Source organism: Lytechinus variegatus, chromosome 9 (genome assembly GCF_018143015.1).
Source record: "Lytechinus variegatus isolate NC3 chromosome 9, Lvar_3.0, whole genome shotgun sequence".
Classification (NCBI taxonomy): Eukaryota; Metazoa; Echinodermata; class Echinoidea; order Temnopleuroida; family Toxopneustidae; genus Lytechinus; species Lytechinus variegatus.
The window spans coordinates 33,016,372-33,041,908 of NC_054748.1; the positions used below are offsets into that span (position 1 = coordinate 33,016,372).

Here is a 25,537-nt window from a genome sequence, read left to right on the forward strand (position 1 = left end):
AAAGGATGAGGATAAAATTGGTACGAGAAAAAGACAATTTCTTCACATTCACAGACATCAGTTTAAACAGGTATTCTTCTTCTTGTAATGTAGTTTGGGGGGTGTTCCACAAAGATTTAAGTATGACTTACATAGAGTCGCACTTAAATACTGAGTTGCGTACGGTATGAAAGGCTTGAGCGCATTGGTCACATCGTGTCATGAGGACGCGCACTACTGCGTGCCTATCAATAAGATCATGTGTTGCATATCATGTACGCGTCAGCATTTAAGTGCGATTCAAGTCATGCTTATATCTTTGTGAAACATCCCCCCAGTGGTATTACACATGGTACATTTTTGTTTTATTTGGACCCTGCAATTCAAGGGTTTGCGATCAATTGCAATTTAGCAATGGCTATCAATATTATTGTTGAAAGTACATTCTCTTCATGAGATTGTCCAGGAACCGATCAGAGTTTGGCTTTACAAATTTGCAATTGATCACAAGCCTTTGTGAAACCAGCCCCGATAATGATAATAAACAAAAATTATATGAACTATCGAACAGTAAATTCACGAATCATTAAGTACATACATTTCATTTTCTCACATATAGGCATTTATAAAACATGGCAATAATTGTTTTCATAGAGATATAAAATAAATTACATATATAAAAATATATAGACATGACTTGCACCAATGAAAAGCTAGATATAATTTTATTTATACACATGGTACACTGTACCAAAAAACAAAAAGTTCAGCATTTAACAAATTCAAAAATAATCTGTTAAGGTCTTTTTTTTTCAAAAAATTTAGTGCTGCTCATGAAAGTAGGCTAGAGAATAAGCTAGATGTTTTTGTTTTCGTTTTCTATGCCATAAACAAAGGGAAAATAAAAGAATTGTTAGTGTCGGTTTTTGTGAGGAATGTGCACTAAATACCATTTGTCTAATTTCCATTATGGTTATACCCACTTGATCTAACATCACTTAGTTTGTATACTTAGATGAATTGTTTATAAACTATTTTCATTTGACACAGTAAAGATTAATAAGTAAATGAAGTGGAAATTTAGTCTGACTGGGCATTAGACTACATGTGAATGGGAATTCCGCTAAGTTGGCATTACCCAAAGTTTTGTGTAGACCAAATGAAAGTGTCACTAAATGGGTTAATTTTTTAGCCCATGTGGAATATTAGACTACTGTACCTAAGTAGACCAAAAGCTTGAAGTCCAATGAATATACTTGAAACGACAAAGCGTCACATGGAGCATGTGGAGAGGCAATCATCTCACTGGGAGGAAAGTGTCTAAGGCTAAGGGTGAAGAAAATCTTTCACTGTCCGTTAGCTGGTCCCACTGGTATAACTTCCTCACAATTTTTTCCTGTTCGTTTTCACAATCTTGTGGTCATCAAACAAAAATCCCACCTTTGCGAAAGCTGATAGAATATACAGATGACACAACAAAGCAAGGAATATTTTACAACTTCATAAAAGCAAGAGAAATGTGAATTCATATACACGTAAGAAGGCATGATAGCATTACTACATGTAAGTGGTTAGCAGACTCTCTAACCTGTTGTCCAAGCAGTATGCCTCACGAGTGGTTCTAGAAACTCGTAAATAAAAAAAATTAAGTAGAATTTTAAGTAGCAAAGGCCAAATACATGTACATGAACATCGCATTTTGATTATTTATGAGCTTTATGAAACATACTGAATTCCTCAACAAAGAGACCCTGTACGTAAGACATTGATGCATGTATACAATTACGTAGGTATGTATAAAGTATGTATATTTTAGATTTAATAAAGACTCATGTGTTACAAGAGACTAATATTTGATTACATGCCTAAGCCCCCAAATTAAGCATGATGGGGCAATGCGATAGAGTTGAGTTGCGACTGATCGCAAATATCTACAAATTTCCATTCAACTATAAAAGGATTTTTGCTTGAGTGTGGGACTCGGGCTTGAACTGAACATGTTCAAAACTTGTTAACATTTTAAGTCTGTTATTTTCATTATGCTCATTCGTCATGCTATATCGACGAGGAAAACTAATTCAGTTTTTATCCTCAGAGAGAGAGAGATGAAAGTTCTGAGTGACATATGAGCTGACATACAGTATCAAACTTGGCGGGTGTTTTATAAAGCTGTTCGTAAATTAAGAGTGACTTTAAGAACGACTTGTGAACCTTTCTCATGCGCTAAATGTTCACCAATGAACATTTAATAGTTAACATCATTCACCACAAGAAAGGATCATTAGTCACTCTTTACGAACAGCTTCATGAAATGGCCCCCAGTGGGTGTTTCATAAAGCTGTTCGTAAAGTTTCGAACGACTTTACGCTAGACTAGAACATGTTCTCAGGTCATTACTCAATTACACAGGGATATCACGTACATGTAGCACAAGTGAAGGATCACCAGTTGTGCGTAAAGTCATTCGTATCTTACGAAGAGTTTTATGAAACACCCACCGGGTACTGTTCAGTGTCACAATTGGCTATCCATAGTTAAACCACAACTTTATAGACCAGAGTTTAAATTCATATTGGTTGTCCATAGTGTTCAGAATTCACATATAGGGTTTTATATATTATATATATATACAGGAAATTGTTTATATCTCTGTTGAAAGCATTGCTAGTAAAGAGAACAGTCTATTCCCCTTCCAGGGGGCTGCCGCTATAATTTTGTATCTTCATAACTGGGGGTGTCGGAATCGCCGTCGTCTGCTGCCGCCTGAATCTCCTTGACTCTGATTGGCTGCTGCGGTTGGGTCATGTCTGCTGCCCCCTTTGTTGTCTTTAAGAGCATCTTGTAAGCAATTTCAAATGCCTGACCTAGCGTCATGATGATCTCCGTGGCTAAGTCCTGCAACAACATGATAAATAATTGTTTATGTAAAACAGTTTTACTGTAAGGTTAATTCACCACTGCAACAATAATGCAGAAAAAAAAATAGAACAGAAATTTCTTGTAACTTGTTATAACCATACCGTATTACAAAGATATGATTATAAGTTTGATTTTACCATTGTAATAATAATGAAGAAAAACAGAATAGAACAGAAATTTCTTGTACCTTGTTATAACCATACCGTATTACAAAGATATGATTATAAGTTTGATTTTACCATTGCAATAATAATGAAGAAACAGTGGTGTGCCAACTCTTAATAGAACAGACATTTCTTGTAACTTGTTATAACCATACCGAATGACAAAGATATGATTATAAGTTTGATTTACCGTTGCAATAATAATGAATAGTGTAGTAGGTTTCACGGTACACCATGTATCTTTCTTGGGCAAGTGTTGCTCCTGAAAAGGACCATCCAATCTCTTGGGTGGTCCTTTTCAGGACCAACACTTGCCCAAGAAAGATACATGGTGTACCGTGAAACCTACTACACTATTCTTCTTCGCCATGGAAACCTTCAGAAGTTACATAATAATGAATAGAACATAATTTTTTGGTAACTTGTTATAACCAAACCATTATGATAAAGGTATGATAGTAAGTGTGATTTACCACTGCAATAATAATGGGGAAAAAAGAAGAGAAAGGAAATATATTGTGTATTGTTATAACATACACTAAAGATGGTTCCATGACATTTGCTCCAGTGACAATTGCTCCGATGGAAAATCTGCATGTTACGCCAAACATAAAACCTAGCCTAATCTTTACATTGTTCTGAACCACAAACTCTATTACAATCCTTACTTTAACCCTATGCCCTTTGACATATTAAGACCGGAGCAAATGTCGCAAGAGCAAATGTCATGTCACCATCAAGATATGATACAAGTCAACATGTAAAGGCCCTGTGCCTCTATTCTGTGCAAGCCTTGCCTGTGACTTCACGGTGACAATTTTTGCTACCTGTAGGTAGCCTGCCACTGATAGTATCTATTTTGAGCGTTTTGCTTGGCCAATTTTGTCCTATTTATTCAGATATTATTCTCAGCCCAAAGTAACCCTTTAAGAAAAAATAGTGAATGAAACTTACCACAGTCTTGACTGTAAAGACATGGCAATATAGCTTCTCATATTGGATATCCTTAGTGATGTATGCAAAGGTTTTAAGATCATGAGAGTCTTGGGCGACGCAGGAGATGTTACAGATCTCGTGTTCCGTAATCACCATCTTCGATTTGGAGTCGATGAACTTGACGCCGCCGTAGTTGATGGAGAGCGTGATCGCGGGCATCTTCTGGAGGTGCTGTGCTGATCGTCTCAGCCGCGTGCACGCTTCTCGCGTTGATTCGGTTCCGTGAAGCTCCTTGATGATAGATGACCCTAGATACTGCGGATGGTGGAGTAAAAGAGCAAATAATGATAGAAATTACAATCCAGGAGCCTGTTTCATTAACTGTTGCAACTTTGTCACTATGGTAACCACCGTGGTAACAGGGCTCAGCAGCCAATCACATTCAAGTTTACCATAGTAGTTGACATAATGACAAATATGACATAGTTGTGATTCCTGATGAATAGGGCCCCAGAACTGCCAATATGGGTCATGTTGTCCATTGGTTAGAGCACTGGATTCATGGTTACAAGATTCTGAGCTCAAATCCAAACTCAACCATTACATCCACTTTAACCAAAAAGGCCCCGGGATGAATTTTTATCGTCAATAAGATCAGCGATTATGATGGATTAAATTAGACATAGAATATTTCCTGTGTAATTGGTTACATGGTCTTGGTGTTAAAATGTGGCAGAAAGCTACACCGCCAAAGTAATATGTCCTTTCAACAACAGAAACAGAAAACTAAAGAAATTCAAATTAGTTATCCATAAGCTTAAAATTCATAATTTTTTTTCATTAAAATTAGTAATGACTTTTTATGATTTAATCGATTTCCTGGAAAAGCACCATGCAGCATATAAGTATTTGCTAATACATGTAGATATTACACAGAAAATAGTCAAGTATCCTAGGAACGGTCTGAGTAAGAATTTAAAAAAAACTTATAGTTAAAAACTTCAAGCATTTTGAAAAGGGGAAACTTATAGGTCAAGTCCACCTCAGAAAAAAAATTGTTTTGAATCAATAGAGAATAATCAGACAAGCACAATGCTGAAGATTTCATCAAAATCGGATGTAAAATAAGAAAGTTATGACATTTCAAAGTTTCGCTTATTTTTAACAAAATAGTTATATGAACGAGCCAGTTACATCCAAATGAGAGAGTTGATGATGTCACTCACTAACTATTTCTTTTGTTTTTTATTGTTTGAATTATACAATATTTCAATTTTTACGAATTTGACGATTGGGACCTCCTTGCCTGAAGCACAAAATGTTAAAATAATGGAATTCCGCGTGTTCAGGGAGGAATGAAACTTCATTTCACATGACAATGACAAGAAAATAAAAATATTTCATATTTCAAACAATAAAAAACAAAAGAAATAGTGAGTGAATGACATCATCGACTCTCTCATTTGGATGTAGCTGGCTCGTTTATATAACTGTTTATGTGAAATGAAGTGAAACTTTGAAATGTCATAACTTTCTTATTTTACATCCGATTTTGATGAATTTTTTAGTGTTATGCTTTTTGAATTTTTCTCTTTTCATTCAAATCAAGTTTTTGTTGGGGTGGACTTGTCCTGTAAATATGGCATGTCTTGGGCTGATGATCTAATAGAACGTACCCAGAATTTGACCATCCATTATACTTACAGATGATGTATAATTGCAGCATCCCTTTATGAGCGCATCAGGAGGGTGCATCCATTGTGATCCGGGGGTGTCACCCTGCTTCTTCTCTGGAGGGACTCCGTTCCCCTTCTCCTCTTCCTCACCTCCCTCTTTCTTTTTACTTTCAACCATCCCTCTCTCATTAGTCCTTTTAAAGCTCGCACAATCGCCGTTCTGGCGCGCATACTGTTCCGTGGTCTCTATCAGAGTTCTGAATTCCTCCTCCTCGGAGGGGTGAAGGGCTCCCTCTTCAGGTATCGTCGAGGAAGTGGAGTTTCTTGTCGGAGATGCTACCTCCTTGGAATAGTCTTTAAAGAGATCGATATCCAACGACGATGACTGACTCGTGTGACGTTTGATTTCCTCTCTCTCTTCGGGTCCGACGAAAGATTCTATCTGTAACTCCTGTTAATGGTAAGTAGCAAAAAATGTTAGAAAATTAGTATCAAGTTTCGGAATATATTCAACATTTCAAATGACATAAATTTGTTCAATAAAAATATGAAATGTACTAAGCACTAAGTGAATAAATGATTACAAAATCAGTTCAATTATCACACAGCATTAATAAAATAGAGTCAACGTGTATCTGTTGTAATACAATGTGCCTACACGTTTCTCTGCAAAATAAAGCAATCACACTCTTTACCATTTTCTTCCATTTATCTTGTAAATATAATTTTATGGAAACTCCACTTTTACCATTATCATTTAAGGAGGAGAGTAAGATAAACCTAATAAATACATCATCATTCATTATTGTTCAATTTAATTGATGGAGACTAATTTTCTGATGATTATTCTAACACAGTTTTAGAAATAGTTGCTTTACTACTCCACTAATGCTTCAAGCAGCTTTCATGTTTCTAAGAAGTGATGCTCTACGAGAAGCAAGATTCAATACAAGATGCTGACTAATATTCAAAGGGTTATACATGTATCATTAATCATTTTGCGTTTCAAACACATAATTAGTTTAAAGTTGACCACCGATTAGAAAATACAGTTGGTCGCACAAGGAAGGAAACATGTATGGAGATAAATATCATAATCATTAATAATGTTCCAATTATACAAAGGATATCAATAGTACGAGTGAAAATTCTTCTTTGATTTGGCACCAAATTCATACTTTGGAGGATCGTTCCTGCATTGTGGATTATAATCTACAGAAACTGTTGGCAAGTCAGAAACAATTTGCGCAGAAACTGTCGTATGATTCTGGATCCATATTAGAAATGAGTGAACTCAACTTTTAGGAGAACAGAAGATACATTGTATGCTAATTAGCCATCCCTTTCATTACAGAAGGTTGTCATATCCTTAACAAAACTGAAGCCATTTTCCTGCACCACAATGTTTTATTAAACATCACAACTGGAAACTCTTCTTGCTAGTTTGTGCGTTATTCAGAATAATTGGTAGGTACACATATCAAAATGAAGAAGGAAACTGGGGAGTGTTTCATGTGTTACCCCTCCCTGGGTGGGATGGGCGTTAAACTGTAAATAATAATGAAGAGAGAAACAATTGTCAGTCACATGTAGCTTGTATGGGCATCAACAAGGTAATGATCATACATGTACGTTTATTAAAAAGAATGTCACAAGAACCATTTCAAATAACAATCAATATCAAGAATAGACATTATCTATCAAACTAATTTCTCAACTTATGATTATATAATATATTCACTTGTTCTTTAACATACTTAAATAATAAACGAATGTAAGTACTAAAATCAATACAAATATAACTGCTAACAATCAATCTAAATTATATGAATTAAAGAATACTTCCTAATTCTTATTAATAGTCTCTAATTCTAATAACCAAACATTGATAAAATAAAGTCTGAACTACTAGACTAAATGATAAGAGAACACATGGCCAATGGATACAGGGGAATACATCCTAAAGTCTCAGATCTAAACTGTTAAGATGGTCCCTGATTCTTATGGAACTTTTATGTACAACTTGAGAACTTTCTTTGTTCTGACATCCAAAAAGAATCCCTTGCCATTTCTGAGGTGATCCCTTAATTCTCTCCAAGTTAACTCTTTCACTCTTGGAATCAGTAACCAATATACACTAACATACTAACAATGTCTTCCAGCATGCTATATGGCTTAATAACCCCTAATCTACCACTAACTCCTAACATATCTTAAAAGTAAACACAAGTTCCAGGAGTCAAGGTAACAAGCTGAAAGTTGAAGAGCCTATTTACATAACACGTTGATAACAGATACTTTCTTGAGAAGAACAAGAACAAAGGAGTATACAGTATAGGTATATGCACATGCACCTCTGACTACAGAATCTAATATTATATACAGTTCAAGTACACATTAGAAGGAAATGTCAAAATAATATACTAATCAATACCTATTTCTATTTCTATACCAAAAGCTTCAGTAACAACTATAACTAATGTTTTCACTATTAATTGGTGAATATCTCTGTATTGAGATGCCAGTGATATATAACAGTATACTCTCAATTATAATGTTCATCCTACCCAATCAGTCTATATACTTTCAGGAAGACATATCATACAACAAAAGTATCATTACAATCATATAAACAGAATATATATATACAACAGTTTTGGGTATTAATAACAACAAAAATGTATCTTTTCTTACCTGTAAATAATAATGAAGAGAGAAACAATTGTCAGTCACATGTAGCTTGTATGGGCATCAACAAGGTAATGATGACCAACCACATGCTTGACAACTGAGATGGAGGTTTTGGGTCGCTCTACTATAAAATAGGGGTGTGCAAGGGTTCTAATTGAGGGTTATATAATACACAATAATGAATGGGTGGTATATGTGAATAAGTAGCTGAGTAAATTTTGTAGGGGTGCCCTATTTTTGGAGGGGCCTCACATCTTTCCCTCCTCAAAGAAATGTCGTCCTCGACATTTACGACAATATTTACAAGTAACAAATACATAGATGCTAATCAACGAAAACAGAATATCGATCCAAAAACAGCTGTCCAAGTAATCAAGGGGATTACTCCTGACACAAAATTCTGAATAAATTTGTATACAAAATGGTTGTGTATAAACACATGTCTACTCAATGAATTTTTGCAGAAGAATAATATCCTAAATATCGCAAGTTTAAGAACATTGCGTGAAAAGTGTAAACATACCAGGCGGCCTTTCCTGATAGTATACAACTCTCGATCAATTAGATCTTTATACGAAAAAAATAATTCATACAACACAATTAGTGTGCTTGAGCAGTCCATTAAAAAAAATCACTTGAGAGAGATGCCTGATAACTAATGCATTCTACATTTCATAGCTATATAACTATAAAAAATGAAATTTAAAAATGCCTATGTCTCTATCCCAACTGCGCAGTGTCTAATTTAAGTCTCTGTGCATCTCATCTCCCAAAACGAATCTCTATCTGATCGTTAAAAAGTTCTTCCAAAACTATCAATTTCGGAAATGATTTTCAATCAAAGTTCTTCAGCACACGAAGTTCGGGTACACGTGCTGATTCAGTGTGGAATACTGTGACGGTTGATTTAGATATACTCCACTTTGGTTGGGGTAAGAGTAAATGTTATTACTGGTTGGCACATATTCTGGGGCATACACCATCTGTTGTGGGGGCATGTGGACATACATTCCACCTATATTTGAGTTCATACTTTGCCTGTCTGGTTCTCCGAGTCCACTGTAGGTGAATTGGTTGGGAGGTCGTCGATCCCTGGCGGGCCATCGTGGCAAGTTAACCTCATCCGGTGTAAGGACCTGGTCTGTTGAGTTGTCCACAGGCTGCATCTCATCCAGTCCGGTTGGCTGCAAATCAAGATAAGCATCAGCTCTGGGATACCCAGATGCTTCCATTGGTGGCTGGTTTCTATCTACAGTCACTGTTGGGTCTGGTAGAGGTTGACCTCCTTCAGAAGTAGTACTTCCATCAGCCCTGGTGTCCTCATGGAGATGGTCTGCAGGTTCAGGAATTCGCAGAGGAACGTCCACAACCGGGTCAGAGCAGTCTAAAGGTGCCTGCTCTGCCACTGGCGAGTCTACCCTGGATGTCTCTTCTAGTGCATCAGAAGCTGCTCGACGATAATACTCAGTCAAGTATGCATCTTCGTCATCTGAGCTGTCTAATTCTGCTTGATGGGATTGCTCACGTTGTTCTTCCTTCTTAATTGAGCGTCTGTTAACCTTCTTAGTTGTAGTAGGAAGTTGTGTCGTCTGGCTGCCTTCCAACGAGTCACAGGGGAAAAGGAGATTTCGGTGAAGAGTCCGGGTTCTCTTTTCACCACTCTCAGATCGCAGCTCATACACTGGCAAGTCATCCTTCCTCGCAACTACCACGTAGATGTCATCTTCAAAATAAGCTCTCAGCTTACCTGGACCATTTCTTGGTTTACAGTTTTTGATGAGCACCCGATCTCCAGGCGAAAGAATGACGTTTGCAGTAGTCTTCCGGTCATGATGCTGCTTTGCTTTCTCTGACGACTTCTGTGCATTCTTCCTGGCAATAGCATAAGCCTCATTGAGTCTGTCCTTCCATTTCCGCACATACTCTCCGAGGTCACGAGGCGGAATGGACTGAGCAGGAGTCAAACCGAAGGCCAAGTCAATCGGCAGTCTAGGAGAATGCCCAAAGAGAAGGTAGTGTGGAGAAAACCCAGTAGTCTCATGCCTGGTGTTGTTATAGGCATGGATTACTTTGTTTAGATGCTGTCTCCAATCTTGCTTCTGTTCATCAGTGAGAGTTCTCAGCATCGACAGCAAGGTGCGATTGAAGCGTTCCACTTGACCATTTCCCTGGGGATGGTATGGTGTAGTCCTTGAGTGCCCAACACCTGTCAGTTCCCTCAGCCTGGCGAAGAGATTGTTTTCGAATTCCCGGCCTTGATCATGGTGGAGACGCCTCGGATAGCCAAACTTCAGTACAAAATCATTGAAGATTTTGTCAGCAGCAGTTCGCCCAGACTTGTTTGAAGTTGGATATGCTTGAGCAAATCTCGTAAAATGATCCATGACGACGAGAATATATTCGAACCCTCCTTTACTTTTTTCGAGATGAAGGAAGTCAATGCTGACAAGTTCAAATGGTTCAGTGGTGATGATCGGAACGAGTGGAGCCTTGGGTTGTCTGGTTGGTACTTTCTGCTTGACACAGCTACACCTGCTAGTGATGTAGGTGCTAATGTAGCTCTCCATGTGGGGCCAGTAGAAACGGTCCCTCGCGAGATGGAGTGTCCTGTCTGTGGCCAGATGTCCCATCTTCCCATGGAGTTCATCACAAATTAGGGACCACCACTTTTCAGGTACAACTAGTTGTGTCTTGGTTTTAGTGTGCCGTCGGCGAATCCCGTCGTCTCCCATCCTAAGATTTCTCCATTCATGCATCATAGTGGTGGTGTTCTTGGATTCACCATTTCTCTCCTGAGTCTTAGGCCATCTATCTTTCGTTTTGTAAGATAGAATTCTAGAGATAGCAGGATCTTCCGCTTGAGCTCTTCTGATTTCGGCTGGACTGAAGATAGCTGGTTGCATCTCTGCATCTATCCCTGTGATTCCGACATCAAGAGGTAAAGACTGGGCTAAGGAGAAATGTGGATGCTCCGTTATTTGAACCCCCAGGATGGCTGCTCCCATGACGTCCGGCGAGATCTCTTCCGAGAAGGTCTGGTTAGCATCTTCAGGGTCATTTGGCATCCTGGAGAGAGCGTCAGCATCTCCATTCTGCTTGCCAGGTCTATAGCGAATGGTGAAGTTGAAGTCTGCCAACTCACCTACCCATCTGTGTCCAATTGCATTCAACTTGGCTGTTGAAAGGATGTATGTGAGTGGATTGTTGTCGGTGTAGACCACAAAGTTCTTGGCATAGAGGAGGTAGCTCCTGAAATGATCTGTTATGGCCCATTTCAGAGCAAGAAATTCCAACTTCCCAGAATGGAGATGATAGTTCCTCTCTGCTGGGGTCAAGGTCCGGGATCCATATGCTATTACCCGCAACATTCCTTCTCTTTTCTGATAAAGCACGGCACCAAGACCTTCCTGTGATGCATCTGTGTGAAGTATGAATTCTTGGTCGAAATCTGGGTAGGTCATGACAGGTGGGTTGATAAGCTCCTCAATCATAGAGTCAATAACAGCTTGATGCTTCTGAGTCCATATAATTCTAGTACTGGATGGAGCTTGGCCATGTTGTTGCTTCTTTCCCGCCTTCTTGGACTTTGCTCTAGGCTTCGGAGTACTTGGTGGATTCTGTGATTTTAGAAGCTCGTATAGTGGCTTCGCCCGTTTGGCATAGTCCTGAAGATACCTCCGGTAGTAGCCTGTGAGACCCAGAAGTTTCCTCAGATCACCTACAGTCTCTGGCTTCTTATCTCTGATGGTTGTGAGGGCCTGTGTCTCCTTGGGATCCGCTCAATACCCTTCTGCTGAGATAATTCTTCCCAGGAACTTGACTTCGCTCTGGAAGAGACTACATTTTGATGGTTTAAGCTTTACCCCATGCTCACTTAGGCGTCGCAGGACAGTTCTAAGATGGGTGAGATGTTCTTCAAAGCTCTGGCTATACACAGTTATATCATCAAGATATACCTCACAGATGTTGTGATTCAAGCCATCAAGAATTGTTTCCATGCATCTCTGGTAGGTTGCTGGTGCATTCCGTAACCCAAATGGAATCCGTTTCCATTCATGAAGTCCCCATGGAGTTACGAATGCTGTCATTGGTTGACTCTCCTCGGCCATGTAGCCTTGGTGGTACGCCTTACCCTGGTCCAGAGTAGTAAACCAGCGATTTCCTCCGAGACTGTCAAGGATATCCTGCATACGAGGGATCGGCTGTCTATCAGGAATCGTCTTCCGGTTCAGCTCACGATAGTCAATGCAGAGACGTAATCCTCCATCTTTCTTTCTCACGCAGACTACCGGGGATGCATAGGGGGACTCTGACTTCTTGATCCACCCTCTATCCAGGAGATCCTGCAGGTACAGTTTTACTTCCTGATACAATGGGCGTGGTATAGACTGGTAAGTACGCTGCACTGGAGTATCGTCGCTTAGCCTCAGAGTCATCTGCAATTCAGGAATTGAACCCATATCTTTGTCACCCTTAGAGAAACTTGCCTCTTCCTGTCTGAGTAACTCCTGTACTGCTGATCTCTGCTCCTCAGGCAAATGGGGGAGTTGAAATGTCTGGTCATTGTTTGAAGAGTCGGCAGACTCTGCAGACACTGAACTAGTGTTGACGAACATCTCATCACGTGCAGGTGGAGGGTAGCCAGGCAACACAGAACGAACATGGAGTACCTGGCCTAGTATAGTGCGGCTTGGAATGACGAGTGGTTGGTCAGAGTGATTTGAAACTGGAATGTTGATCCGACAGCAGTTCCCTTGAGAAAGTCGCAGTAGATACGGCTCGATCTCAAGGCCCTCAGGCCATTCGCCATCACAGTTGGGCTCAAATAAGACTTGGGTGTCTCCGGTGTTAGACCTGGCTCGTACTCTGGTAGCTAGGTTGATTGTCGAGTTGGCTGGAACTCTCGCAACTGATCTACCAGTCCGCACACAACAGATCTCTTCAGTCTCCCTTGCTTTGATGACGTTCAACAACTTTATGGCCTTGTCTTCGGATAGGTTTGGAATTGATGCTTGTAGAGTACTGAGTGGGATTTGATCACTATCGAAATTGTTAATTACTTCTCCAATGACATTGGAGCCGATGATGGGTTCCCGTAGGTCATCTGTCGCAACAAGGAATGGCACCGACAACGTTGGGCTCCTAGAGGACAGCTGCAAATCAATTGGAATCCATCCAATGTAAGGCATGACAGTCTCATTTGCAGCTGCCACCCTGAGTCCACGTCCGAGTAGATCCTCTACCTTCTGAAGAGCAACAAGAGGTAGCTTTTCTGTCCACCATGCCTCTGTCACCACAGACACCTGAGCTCCTGTGTCCCACAACGCTGTTGTATCCATGGCGTTCATGGTGCATTTTACCAGGCAGCGTTCTCCAACGAGTTCAACAAGTTTCCGGCGTCTTGGGGTTGCGTACATCTGGTTCAATGCCACATTCTCTTTGGGGAGCTGATCAAGTAGGGTTAAACCCGGTCCCCTCGGGTTGACCCTTGCCCGTTTCCCTGGTTCCTCTTCCTGCATCCACGGGCATAATGTTCAGATGAACCACACTTGAAACAATGACGGCAGTCATTTCCCCGACCTTGCTCACGGCATCTCTCACATCCCTTAGGCCGGGGCGGCCTGCCATCTGCCGGCGTTGGTCCAGGTGCAGGTGTCCGATCCTGCAAGGCTGCCACACACGCTTTGAGTTCGGCCAGTTGTGCCGCAAAGCCCTTCATCATTTCAAACTCCGGGTGCTGGCTCTTATTCCTTTGCTTTGCAGGTTCTGCATTGTCCTCCGTGATGACATTCACCCGTGCTGCGGGTCTGATCCCAGCTTTCAGTTGCCGCTTTGATTCCAGGGCAACTGCAGTGTGTAATTTTTCCAGGAGTTCCTCATCACTGGTTGTGACAGACAAAGATGTTTTAAGATCTTGCCTGATCTGGTCATTCAACAACCCAGTAATGATTGTGTGAATAAACATATTCTGCACCAGGCTGACGTCATATTTCAGCCCAGTGGTTGTGTCCTCGGAGGCCCGGATTATCCGCTGGCGCAAATCCAGAGCCCGCATCACGAAGCTCTGTGCTGATTCAGTCTTCCCCTGGGTTGCCTGCGAAAGCTCTTGATACAATTCAGTCGCATCCTGCTCCTGATAATGCGATTTTAAAAATGCCTTTAGAGTCCCAAGATTGAGGTTGGAGCAGCTTTCCAAATATGATCGAAGCCTTAGGCTGGGGTGAATGGCCTTCAAAACACTCTCCACAACCTCAGCTTCTGAATATCCTTTCAAAAGAGCTGCATCTATCTGATGGTTGAGGCTAGATAGAGTTAGCCTCTCCTTGTGACTCGAATCACCCACTTGACCGCTGATTCGCAGCTCCTTTCTGATCATCTGCATGGGTTGAACCGGAACCGGAATTGAAGGCTTCTCCTCCACCGCATCTTTTACAACAGGCAGGTGCAAGTCTGGTACCTCTTCTAGGCTCTCGTCCTTCAACCCTTGCAGAATGTCCTTTAATGCAGCCAACGTGGCTGCACCAGCCTCATTATCTCCCAGCTCCCTTACTAGCCGTTGAAGTCGACGGACCAGAAACTTCCTGGGCTTCCCCTCTGTCTCCGATGACGGGATAGCTAGATGGGTGCAAACCATTGGCAGGTGTCCTACTGCCAGACCAAATATCGCCTCCTCCACCTCGAACACCAAATCCTCGATGTCTGCCATGTTGACGAAAGCTATGTTGTGGATCCTCTCACTGGTCCAACTACCACTGGTTTGCCCTTTTAGAACTCTTTTAGGTAGTCTTGCAGTTCCCTGTCCACACCTTTCTTCCAGTCACCTTCACAGCATCAATGATTTGAGTTCAGATGTTTATACTTCAAATGGGCCTGGTCGCATCCTCACCGATTCCAGGTGGTCGTCCTTAGACAGCAGTCTTGAAGATTTACATCTAAAGTTGCTGTCCTGGCAGGGTCGCCAAAATGTTACCCCTCCCTGGGTGGGATGGGCGTTAAACTGTAAATAATAATGAAGAGAGAAACAATTGTCAGTCACATGTAGCTTGTATGGGCATCAACAAGGTAATGATCATACATGTACGTTTATTAAAAAGAATGTCACAAGAACCATTTCAAATAACAATCAATATCAAGAATAGACATTATCTATCAAACTAATTTCTCAACTTATGATTATATAATATATTCACTTGTTCTTTAACATACTTAAATAATAAACGAATGTAAGTACTAAAATCAATACAAATATAACTGCTAACAATCAATCTAAATTATATGAATTAAAGAATACTTCCTAATTCTTATTAATAGTCTCTAATTCTAATAACCAAACATTGATAAAATAAAGTCTGAACTACTAGACTAAATGATAAGAGAACACATGGCCAATGGATACAGGGGAATACATCCTAAAGTCTCAGGTCTAAACTGTTAAGATGGTCCCTGATTCTTATGGAACTTTTATGTACAAGTTGAGAACTTTCTTTGTTCTGACATCCAAAAAGAATCCCTTGCCATTTCTGAGGTGATCCCTTAATTCTCTCCAAGTTAACTCTCTCACTCTTGGAATCAGTAACCAATATACACTAACATACTAACACTGTCTTCCAGCATGCTATATGGCTTAAAAACCCCTAATCTACCACTAACTCCTAACATATCTTAAAAGTAAACACAAGTTCCAGGAGTCAAGGTAACAAGCTGAAAGTTGAAGAGCCTATTTACATAACACGTTGATAACAGATACTTTCTTGAGAAGAACAAGAACAAAGGAGTATACAGTATAGGTATATGCACATGCACCTCTGACTACAGAATCTAATATTATATACAGTTCAAGTACACATTAGAAGGAAATGTCAAAATAATATACTAATCAATACCTATTTCTATTTCTATACCAAAAGCTTCAGTAACAACTATAACTAATGTCTTAACTATTAATTTGGTGAATATCTCTGTATTGAGATGTCAGTGATATATAACAGTATACTCTCAATTATAATGTTCATCCTACCCAATCAGTCTATATACTTTCAGGAAGACATATCATACAACAAAAGTATCATTACAATCATATAAACAGAATCTATATATACAACAGTTTTGGGTATTAATAACAACAAAAATGTATCTTTTCTTACCTGTAAATAATAATGAAGAGAGAAACAATTGTCAGTCACATGTAGCTTGTATGGGCATCAACAAGGTAATGATGACCAACCACATGCTTGACAACTGAGATGGAGGTTTTGGGTTGCTCCACTATAAAATAGGGGTGTGCAAGTGTTCTAATTGAGGGTTATATAATACACTGAAAATGAATGGATGGTATATGTGAATAAGTAAAGCTAAGTGAATTTTGTAGGGGTGCCCTATTTTTGGAGGGGCCTCACACATGAAAGGACTTGTCTGACGTTTTATCCGACAAGTCCCATTTTATCTGACAGTTACCATAGGAGCAGTGCCTCTCAGCCAATCAAAATCATGGAAGGGTGTCAGAACTGACAACTTGTCGGATGAAAATATTGATGAAATGCTCCCCAGAACTCCATGATGATGAGACAGATAAAACACCAGTTGATGAGTTACATGCACACATGTATGTCATTCTCAAAATTCATCTTTGGCGACTCATTGTTATCGTTGGTGTGCTAGGCAATAGATTATCATTTGTATAAATAATTTGCCGTAAGTAGACAATATTGTACAAATAAAGAAGCTCCTGAATATATAAAGCTCCAATAATACAATACACACAAGTACATGTATATTGCACACTATAAAAAACATCATTACTTGTTAGAAAACTAACTAGCTTTTAAGTTAGATGAGCATTTACAAATTTTAGTACTAGATATGGGTTTTAAAAGTGAATGTACATGTATTTATTGATATAATGAAGGTTTCCAAAATTAAACTGTTTTAGGATTCACTAAAATATAAAAAAAATATGTTAATGGTAAAGTTAAGTCTTAAAGAAACACTGAAAATACATGGAGTCCTTATAATATCTACATGTATCTACATATTCAAAGTGAATATAAATAGATGCAATATAGTGAAATGATCATGTACATATACATTACATGTACAGGGCACAACATAAGCATGGCACTATTACAGCAAAATAGAATATGGACTAAATGAATTAAAAGTCAACCACAAATGCAACTAATCTAATATTATGATGAAAATCCAGATAAATTAATTTATTCAAATGAGTATCCAAACTAAAGACTGTGAAAAATTGGAAAGTTAATATCCTGCTCACACTGGAGAAAATTGAATATTGTAAAAAATGAATTAACGTTAGCGTGATGGTGTAATAGGTTCTTCTGAACAGATGGTGGAGAGATGGGAGGGGGGGTTAAAATAGGGGGGTGGGGGAGGTGAGCACCAACAAGGTAATATAGTGCTAACATGGATGTAGACATGACAGCTGGTTGTTGATCCTTTAAATTACATGGTACAGAACCTTTCGTAACAAAAATGAGCTACATGTAGCTGCTTGTGGCGCTATTCAAATCGGCTGTTGCATATAATGTCCTTAACCCTATCTAGGCCGGGGTATTTTGGTACATGTAGTTCATTTGGCTAGGAGGGGGGTGGGGGCCTCCCAGGCCTTCTTGAGATCTCGGCCGTCGACCGTGCGGAAAATTGGCATGCGGGTTGTCTGGGACATAATCGACAAAACTGTGCAGTAATTTTTCTCATGTGATTTGCTATTAAGTGATTATGCTAATCTATACGTAATTAGTATGCTCCCTAAATAAAGCTCCAAATGTTCTCATTTTTGGTATAGAAACTCTCTGTGGTGTTCTTAGCAAGTGTACATGAACAAATTTGTGATATCAAATCATTTTCTTATGTATTATATTGTTTTTGCCATTTCTTATGTATTTCTTTATTTTTTGACTTTTTGTTTTTCATTGTTTTTTCAATGAGATTTGTTGGGGACTCTTCTGAGATCATAAAAAGCATAAAATAAATACATTCAGACCAGCAAAACTAAAAATAATCATACATTTATGATTATTGGTTGAAAACACAATTTGCATTGACTTTGTACACAAAATCACGTTTTTGAGCAATTTTGGAACCACGTTCCCTGGTGACGCAAAATTGGCCTCAAAAGTTACGCAAGACTTGAAAGTAAAAAGTCAGCAAGCAGCGTAGACAAAAAAAAAATTCGCACAGCGAAAATAATGCGCGAATCGTTGAGGGGGGGGGGCCTCGGAGGCCTCACCCCCTGGCCTAGATAGGGTTAAGAGGGTTTTACTCGATCTGTTAGTTACACATCACTCTAAGTAATTAACCCTTTGGTTACTGAATTCTGTAATTTCTATAGACAAGGATCTCCCGGTTCCAGAATGCCAATGTTTAACCTGTTATCTACTGGCTTCTGTGATTTCCATAGACTTTGTACAGGGATCACCCAGTTTAAGAAGGTAATGGGTTAATGTCAAGGTTTTATCTCTTTCATAAATTTATATTATGTTACCCATGATGTAAAACAACTATAGGTGATTGAATATCTATAAAAATATATACATTTAGTAGCCAGAAAGTCATGGAATGTTTTCTAATATGATGAAATCTACATATTTGTACGACGAATGAGTCAACTTAACTATCAATTTATTATCAGTCAACTATTTGAGCTAATATTCTGTTATCAAGGTGAAACAGCACGCAGGATTCATACAAGCTTTCTTCCTTTTTTTCCTTCTGATTTGATTTTGATTTTGATCGGATCAATTGTACCTCTTTATAAGACAGGGACCAGGTTTGAAATATGATAAAATACAGCTCTTTGTACAGTAGAATTATGGTTCCTGATGCAGACTTGAAAGGATTTCAAAGAAAATATGAACTCTTTGGAGTTACACTGTAAATATCAATTGCAAACCAGTAACAAAGAATGCGGATGGAAATGAATTCGTTTAAATTTTGTCTCATTTTTCTGGAGTGTCTTTGGGGGAAGGGGGAGTGATTTATTTCAGCTTGTATGAATCCTGCCTAGCATTGCTAGCATGTAGCCTACACCCGTTAAATGATTATGTTAGTAATCTCCGGAGTATACAAAGCTTCCAAATCAGCGTCACTGATGTTCATTTTATCTTGCCTTTACCGGAGCAGCCACCCTTGGTACGACAGGGACGTCTCTTGACTTGGAGCTACCGCGATCCGTCGGCTTCCGAGGTCGGATCCCCTTCTCACTGGATCTGGAGCTGGTGGGGCTGGTTAAGACCTTTCTCGCGAGGGATTTAGCTTTGGATTTGATACTCTCTCGGTTGGAGGAGGAGGGCTTAACAGCGGAGGTGTGACGGGGTGGTGGCGGTGGTGGCAGTGGTGGTGGTGGAAGCGGTGGAGGTGACAGTGTCGGGACTGGCTCACAAGACGACAGAAGGTTTTCACAGGAAGAGGGGAATTTGTGTTTGGGTGGTCTTACCAAGTCTTCGCTGCAGGTGAGATCCAGGGAGTGAGGTCGGCTGATCTCGATGTCGATGGTGCTGCTGTGTCGACTCCGTCGTCGGTCACCAAGCGATGCAAGGATCCTCTTTCTGTGGCCTAGCATAGGTACTTCAAGGACCTGTAATGATGCACAATCGGGATAGATTTAGATGCCAATATTAACCCTAAAAGAGCCAGGTTATTTGAACCCAAATTTGGTCTCAAAAGTTGTGCGAGATTTAAAAGTAAAAAGTCAGCGAGTGCCTTGGTTGAAATATTTTGTGCGGCAGATCTATCATGAAAAATGTAGTGGGGGCAGATTCCATCCCCCCCCTGGCCTTTTAGGGTTAATGAAGCTGTTCAGATGTAATAAATTTGCTTGCAGCTAAAGCTTATTGCCAGGATAAGGTCTGATATTGTCCAAAGTTTAAGAAAATATCCATCGTCTTTAATGATGATGATACCTTTTAGTAGCTAGAGTATTAAAAATAACTATTTTGTTCTGCATGATTTTGCCTGTGCAATAGCAGACCTAATCGCCAAAATGATAAATTCCCCAGAGACTTATGTACAAAACTTGCTATGGATGGTTTCTCCTTCGTAGGAAAACTGCTGGGTGCTCATATATTATGTAAAATTTTCTGTATTTGTATATGTGTTGGGAGGATGGGGGAGTGACAAGATACACAAAATTACATTTGGCATCCGTTCTATACTTACATTTTCTAGTTCAAACTCCCATAGCTCTAATGCTCTATCCATCGTAGTGATGTTATTTTCAAGAAAGTTTGTTATGTAATCACTGAGTAGTAGACTCCGCAGCCAATCAGAGACGGACGCAGGCTTGGGTGTGAACTCCGGACCAGGACCTAAAGGAACATTAATGTGATTGAAAAAAATGAATAAAAAACGTTTCGAAACAATTACATTTTAAAGAAATAAATTAAAGGAGGAATGCTAGCTCAGTGGGTAGATTGGAGTCATTTCCCAGGATAACGGTGACCCAGGTTCGATTGCTACTTGTAAGGCAAAATCTTCATTACCATGTCCCTCGGACAGGACCTTAAGCCGTCGGTCCTCTGGTTGCAGCTTACACGCATTCATGCATTCTAAGCAATCCTGTAACTAATCAGTACCAAGTGAAAGAGAAACAATGATAGAAAACGCATTTCCCAGAACAAGGTTTAGCCTCTTCGTATAATGAAAGCTACATGCATGTAAAATAAAGAAGAAATGAGGAAAGAGAGACAAAGCAAAAACAGAGAAAATTGACAAAAAAAAGCTAATTTGAGGCAACAATTGAAATTGGGGTGAAAATAGAAAGGAAGAATATCAAAATCCATAAACAGAGAGACGAACTAAAATAGCCTGTCTAGTATTTGGCATCAATGGTGACCTCAATAAAAAACAACTGCTTTAAGTGTCTTTTGCAAATCTCTGGTAAAAATCCCAAATGGGGCCTTAACGATCACACAATTTAAACCAAACAATGTACATGAATCACATTCTTTTGTAATGATTTCTTCCACTCTGACGCTACTGAATGAAATGCTAATGATCCTCAGCAACTTGGCACATTCACAAAATACATGTAGACAATGAGTAAATTAAATGTATTAAGACAAAAATATTACCTTCCAGTATTATTGTACACAAGGCCAGATAGCTCAGGCCCAAGGCAAGTTATTATAAGACTAGCTAATATAACAGTTGGTGTTTGATAGCTTGCTCCGCTTTAACTCATTGAGTGCTTTGTGCACGCTACGTATCCTACTATAACATGCCACACTCGTGCTCGCACGCCTACTATTGATTGCTTTGTGCTTGCATTGTTTCCTACCCTCGCCTGCTTCGTGCATGACTGCACACATTCGGAATTACAATAATTGGTACGCCGTTTTGCATTGTATTGCGCATCGCATGCACACCGTAATTAGTACTATTGTGTGAGGTGCGAACTCTGCTTTATGACAGACAAACTTACACGGTTTACATTCGACTTTTTAGAGTATTTCTACATTTTTTACAAGATATGGCTCCGCCTCTGAGAGGGAAGAGACCTAGGTTTTTTGATCCATACAAAACACTCCACAAAATGGAACTACTTGATACAACTCATATTTTAGCGGTGAAGATTATAACCAATCAATATAATGAGGACACCATTATAAGGAGTATGAAATTTCCTACAACTTTACTACACAATATTTTGTGGATAAACTAATCGTTAGAGGGTTACAAGCAATTGTAATCATGACTATTGAAAGGAGTGAATACGCCTCGCGATCCCAAAATCAATGTGGCACAGAAGGGGTTTGTGGCTGGCACAGGGGATTAGCATCAGATTAGCACTGTGGCATTGGGTTAGTAGTGTGCGTGGCATGTTAAGAGTTAAAGGAAACCAAACCCCAAAAAGAGAAGCAATCTTATTGGAAAGAGTAAAACAAGAAGAACAATTTAAAAACAAGTTTCATCAAAATCGGTTGTGAAATGAGCAAGTTATGGACGTTTAAAAAGTCTTGTTATATTTTCTATGGGGATCCTAATATTGGCAAACATGCTTCAAAATGGCTGATTTTGTGGACAACTCTCTATTTGTTTTGTACAGAGATTTTCTCCCTTATTTACATATTTCACATTATCTCCTCCTGACCTTGACATACTGTATGTGGTGTGAATTACATTTTCCCATGACATATGTTGTGCTCAGATGGAGGCAAGAAGCAATTTGAAAGATAATAGGGAAAATCTCAAAATTTGTGTACAAAACAAAAGGAGAGTTGTCCACAAAATCAGCCATTTTGAAGCATGTTTGCCAATTTGAGGATCCCCATATAAAGTATAACAAGAGTTTTCAAACTTCCACAACTCACTTATTCTATAACCGATTTTGATAAAACAAGTTTTAGATTGCTCCTCTCATTTTATTCTTTCTGATAAGATATATTTTCTCCTTGTATTTTGGTTTCTTTTAAATCTGTTGTTTTTTTTTTCTTAATTCAAAGCTAGATTACCTATTGGTTTCATGATGGGTAAACATCTTGTAGCTTCCAGGATTATTTTCCGATGAATCTCTTCTACAATACCTATATCCATCAAATCTTGCTCTTCAATAATACTCCCACCCTGTAAAGATAAGAACAATCATTTTATTTGGCACAAAAGTGATATTAAAGATAAATGCCAGTTGTGGTAACGATTTCCCAATGAGTTTGTACAGAATCCAATGAAATGACCACCAAAGTGTGTTTGTATAAATAAAAAGTATGTGCCAAAGGATTCTGAAAGAAATTGTGTAATTGCTGAAAAATTAGCAAATAAGCATGGGATTTGGGTCGAGCGTCAGGCCGACATTCAAAGCAATAATAATACACTGTCCCACGTGCGCTTATCTGTGTTGGTGATCTTCAGTGTGAACATTTTTCAGCGTAGATTTCAAGATTTCACAAAGTTCAGTTTATGTAACTGTACCAGATCTAGATCCTTGATGATGTAGTGACAATTAAGCTTGGTTTAACACACTTTCTTGTGAAATCAGTGTTTACTGCAACTACTTTCATTTATCTTTAAAAACAGTAATAACAACTCAAATGATGATACTACTACCAATTATTGATGTTTATAATTAATAACTAATGTTTGAGATATGACAATAGTTGATATACAGGTACAATAATGAAACCCTAAATCTTATAATTTAATGACTGATTAATTTCTCACTATGCTTGAATTCATCTGTATCATTCATCATCTTGGATATATGTCAAACTTATATTTGTGTTATCATGTTGATTTATGAATGTTGTAATTTTGTATCTATTTTTATGATCTGTTTATGTATGCATGTAAAGCAAAGGAATTTACACCCATTTTTTAATGCATCCATGTCAAAACGCCTTTTTCATACTGAATTTCACTATCATACTTCCTTTCATTTGATAATGCATGTGCGAGAGAGAATGAATTTACTACTTACAATAAAATCAAGATGATCAAATCCGTTTGCAATGAGCATGTTTTCATACTGGCCGAGATTCAAACTGTCCAACCATGCACCAATACTCTGGGGCCTTCCTGGACCTGCAGGAATTATAACAAAGAAAATTACAGGAAAATAGATTTCCTAAGGTTAAGAAGGAACACCTATTCCACCTCATCTGACCGCCTAAACTTTTCCTACATGCATTCCCCTCTGAACTGCCATGATAATTGAGACAAAGAACGATACAACTTGCATGAACCATTTACTTATCTAATTCGTCCCCTTCCCCCTCACTTTTCCAATTGCCCTATAAAAACTATCATGGAGGGGGGGAGGGCAGATTGTATTACCCCCCCCTACTTCTCATTTTCCCCACTTTTTTCTTAACACCCCCCCTACTTTCACTAGGGCCATCTGCAACAATTTCAAATTAGCGCGCTATTTCTGTTCCGGAAAATTATCCCGATCTGAACAATCTCGAGATTATTTGCAATGGAGACGCAATTATCGCGCTAGTTCGTAGGATTAATCTCGAGATTGCAATCCAAAGTCAACTTGGGATTATTTGCAGAATAGCACACTATCTTACGAATTATCGCGCTAATTCGTAGGTGCATATGCACTCGGGATTATTTATTCACTGCGTCGGACCATAATGCATCGATGCCTCGCTCGAGCAGGAATCGCTCTTCTTGCCATGGTGGAGACGGGGTTTCTTAAATCTCAAGATTTATCGCGAAGAGGGTCGATCAGGATAGAATCTCGAGATTGAGCAAACTTCAGTTGGTGCAGCACCGCCTATTGGGACATATAGTGTAAAGGAGGAAAGAGATATATTCTATAACCTTTTTTTATTCTACTGACAGTAACTTATGTGTAACTTTTCACTGCAGCCATGGATTAATTCTAAGTCCTTTTAATATGAAGTATTGGAGAGAGGGAGAAAAAAAGTATTGTATTGAAGCCACCTTTACAACCTCCTTCCCTCCTCACCTTTCATAAGGACAGATGAAAAATAGATAGAGAGATTGCCTTACCTTCAAACATCTTTTCAAAGTCTTGTTGGTATTCTCGCACATAGACAGACTCCCGTACTAAGCCTGCCCCAAAAGAGTTCATTATACTCTCGATCTAAATAAAAAAAACAAAATCATACAAAATAATTTGTTCAATACAAAACATGAATTTATCTTTGAAACAAGATTTTTAAGCAACATATTGTGGAATAGTTTCAGAAGCAGATGTCTCACCCTAATCAGTTTTATCGGGAGGAAAGTCTTGTGGGTCATCGTGATTCAGATTGCTTTTCGCGTCCCAGGTACAGGTGACGCCAAACAAATAATAATATGTCACGCTAGTATATCTAAAACATAATTCCATAAAATATGTATGTACGACAATCTATATGTAGGACCCTCATGAAATTTTCTGTCTTTGATTTCTTGTTCTTTTGACAGTCTGTAATGTTCTGAAGGAACCAGGACTTGATCAGTTTATAAAGTGAAGTAACACATGAGATAAATGGGGTGGGACATACAAAAACGTTGATCATTTTATGGAATTACCTGGGATCATAAAAATCATCTACTTAGTTCTGGTTTTAATATAATTTCCTACAATCAATATCTTCAACACTGTCATTCAGAATTATATTTTGTTGGTAACTCTGCTCAATTGACCTTTCAATGTGCATGACTTATTTCTATAATTGTTCCCATCACCAACCGAAACGT

At 39.0% G+C, this 25,537-nt stretch overlaps 1 protein-coding gene across 2 annotated transcripts in view; it reads right to left on the bottom strand.

Moving 5' to 3' along the window:
• Positions 1 to 1,291: 1,291 nt before the first annotated feature.
• LOC121421786 (ankyrin repeat and sterile alpha motif domain-containing protein 1B-like) overlaps positions 1,292 to 25,537 on the bottom strand; it is a 147,788-nt gene continuing 123,542 nt past the window's right edge. The window contains exons 15-22 of one of the 2 annotated variants that reach the window (XM_041616585.1): positions 24,842 to 24,935; positions 23,799 to 23,902; positions 22,837 to 22,948; positions 20,543 to 20,691; positions 19,821 to 19,961; positions 5,703 to 6,125; positions 4,017 to 4,313; positions 1,292 to 2,874 (exon numbers count right to left, since the gene is read on the bottom strand). In XM_041616585.1, the coding sequence (XP_041472519.1) occupies positions 2,686 to 2,874; positions 4,017 to 4,313; positions 5,703 to 6,125; positions 19,821 to 19,961; positions 20,543 to 20,691; positions 22,837 to 22,948; positions 23,799 to 23,902; positions 24,842 to 24,935 (1,509 nt within the window). In that variant the 3' untranslated portion in view covers positions 1,292 to 2,685. Of the gene's footprint in view, positions 2,875 to 4,016; positions 4,314 to 5,702; positions 6,126 to 19,493; positions 19,962 to 20,542; positions 20,692 to 22,836; positions 22,949 to 23,798; positions 23,903 to 24,841; positions 24,936 to 25,537 lie in introns of both variants that reach the window. The other variant, XM_041616584.1, reaches the window with a different exon arrangement.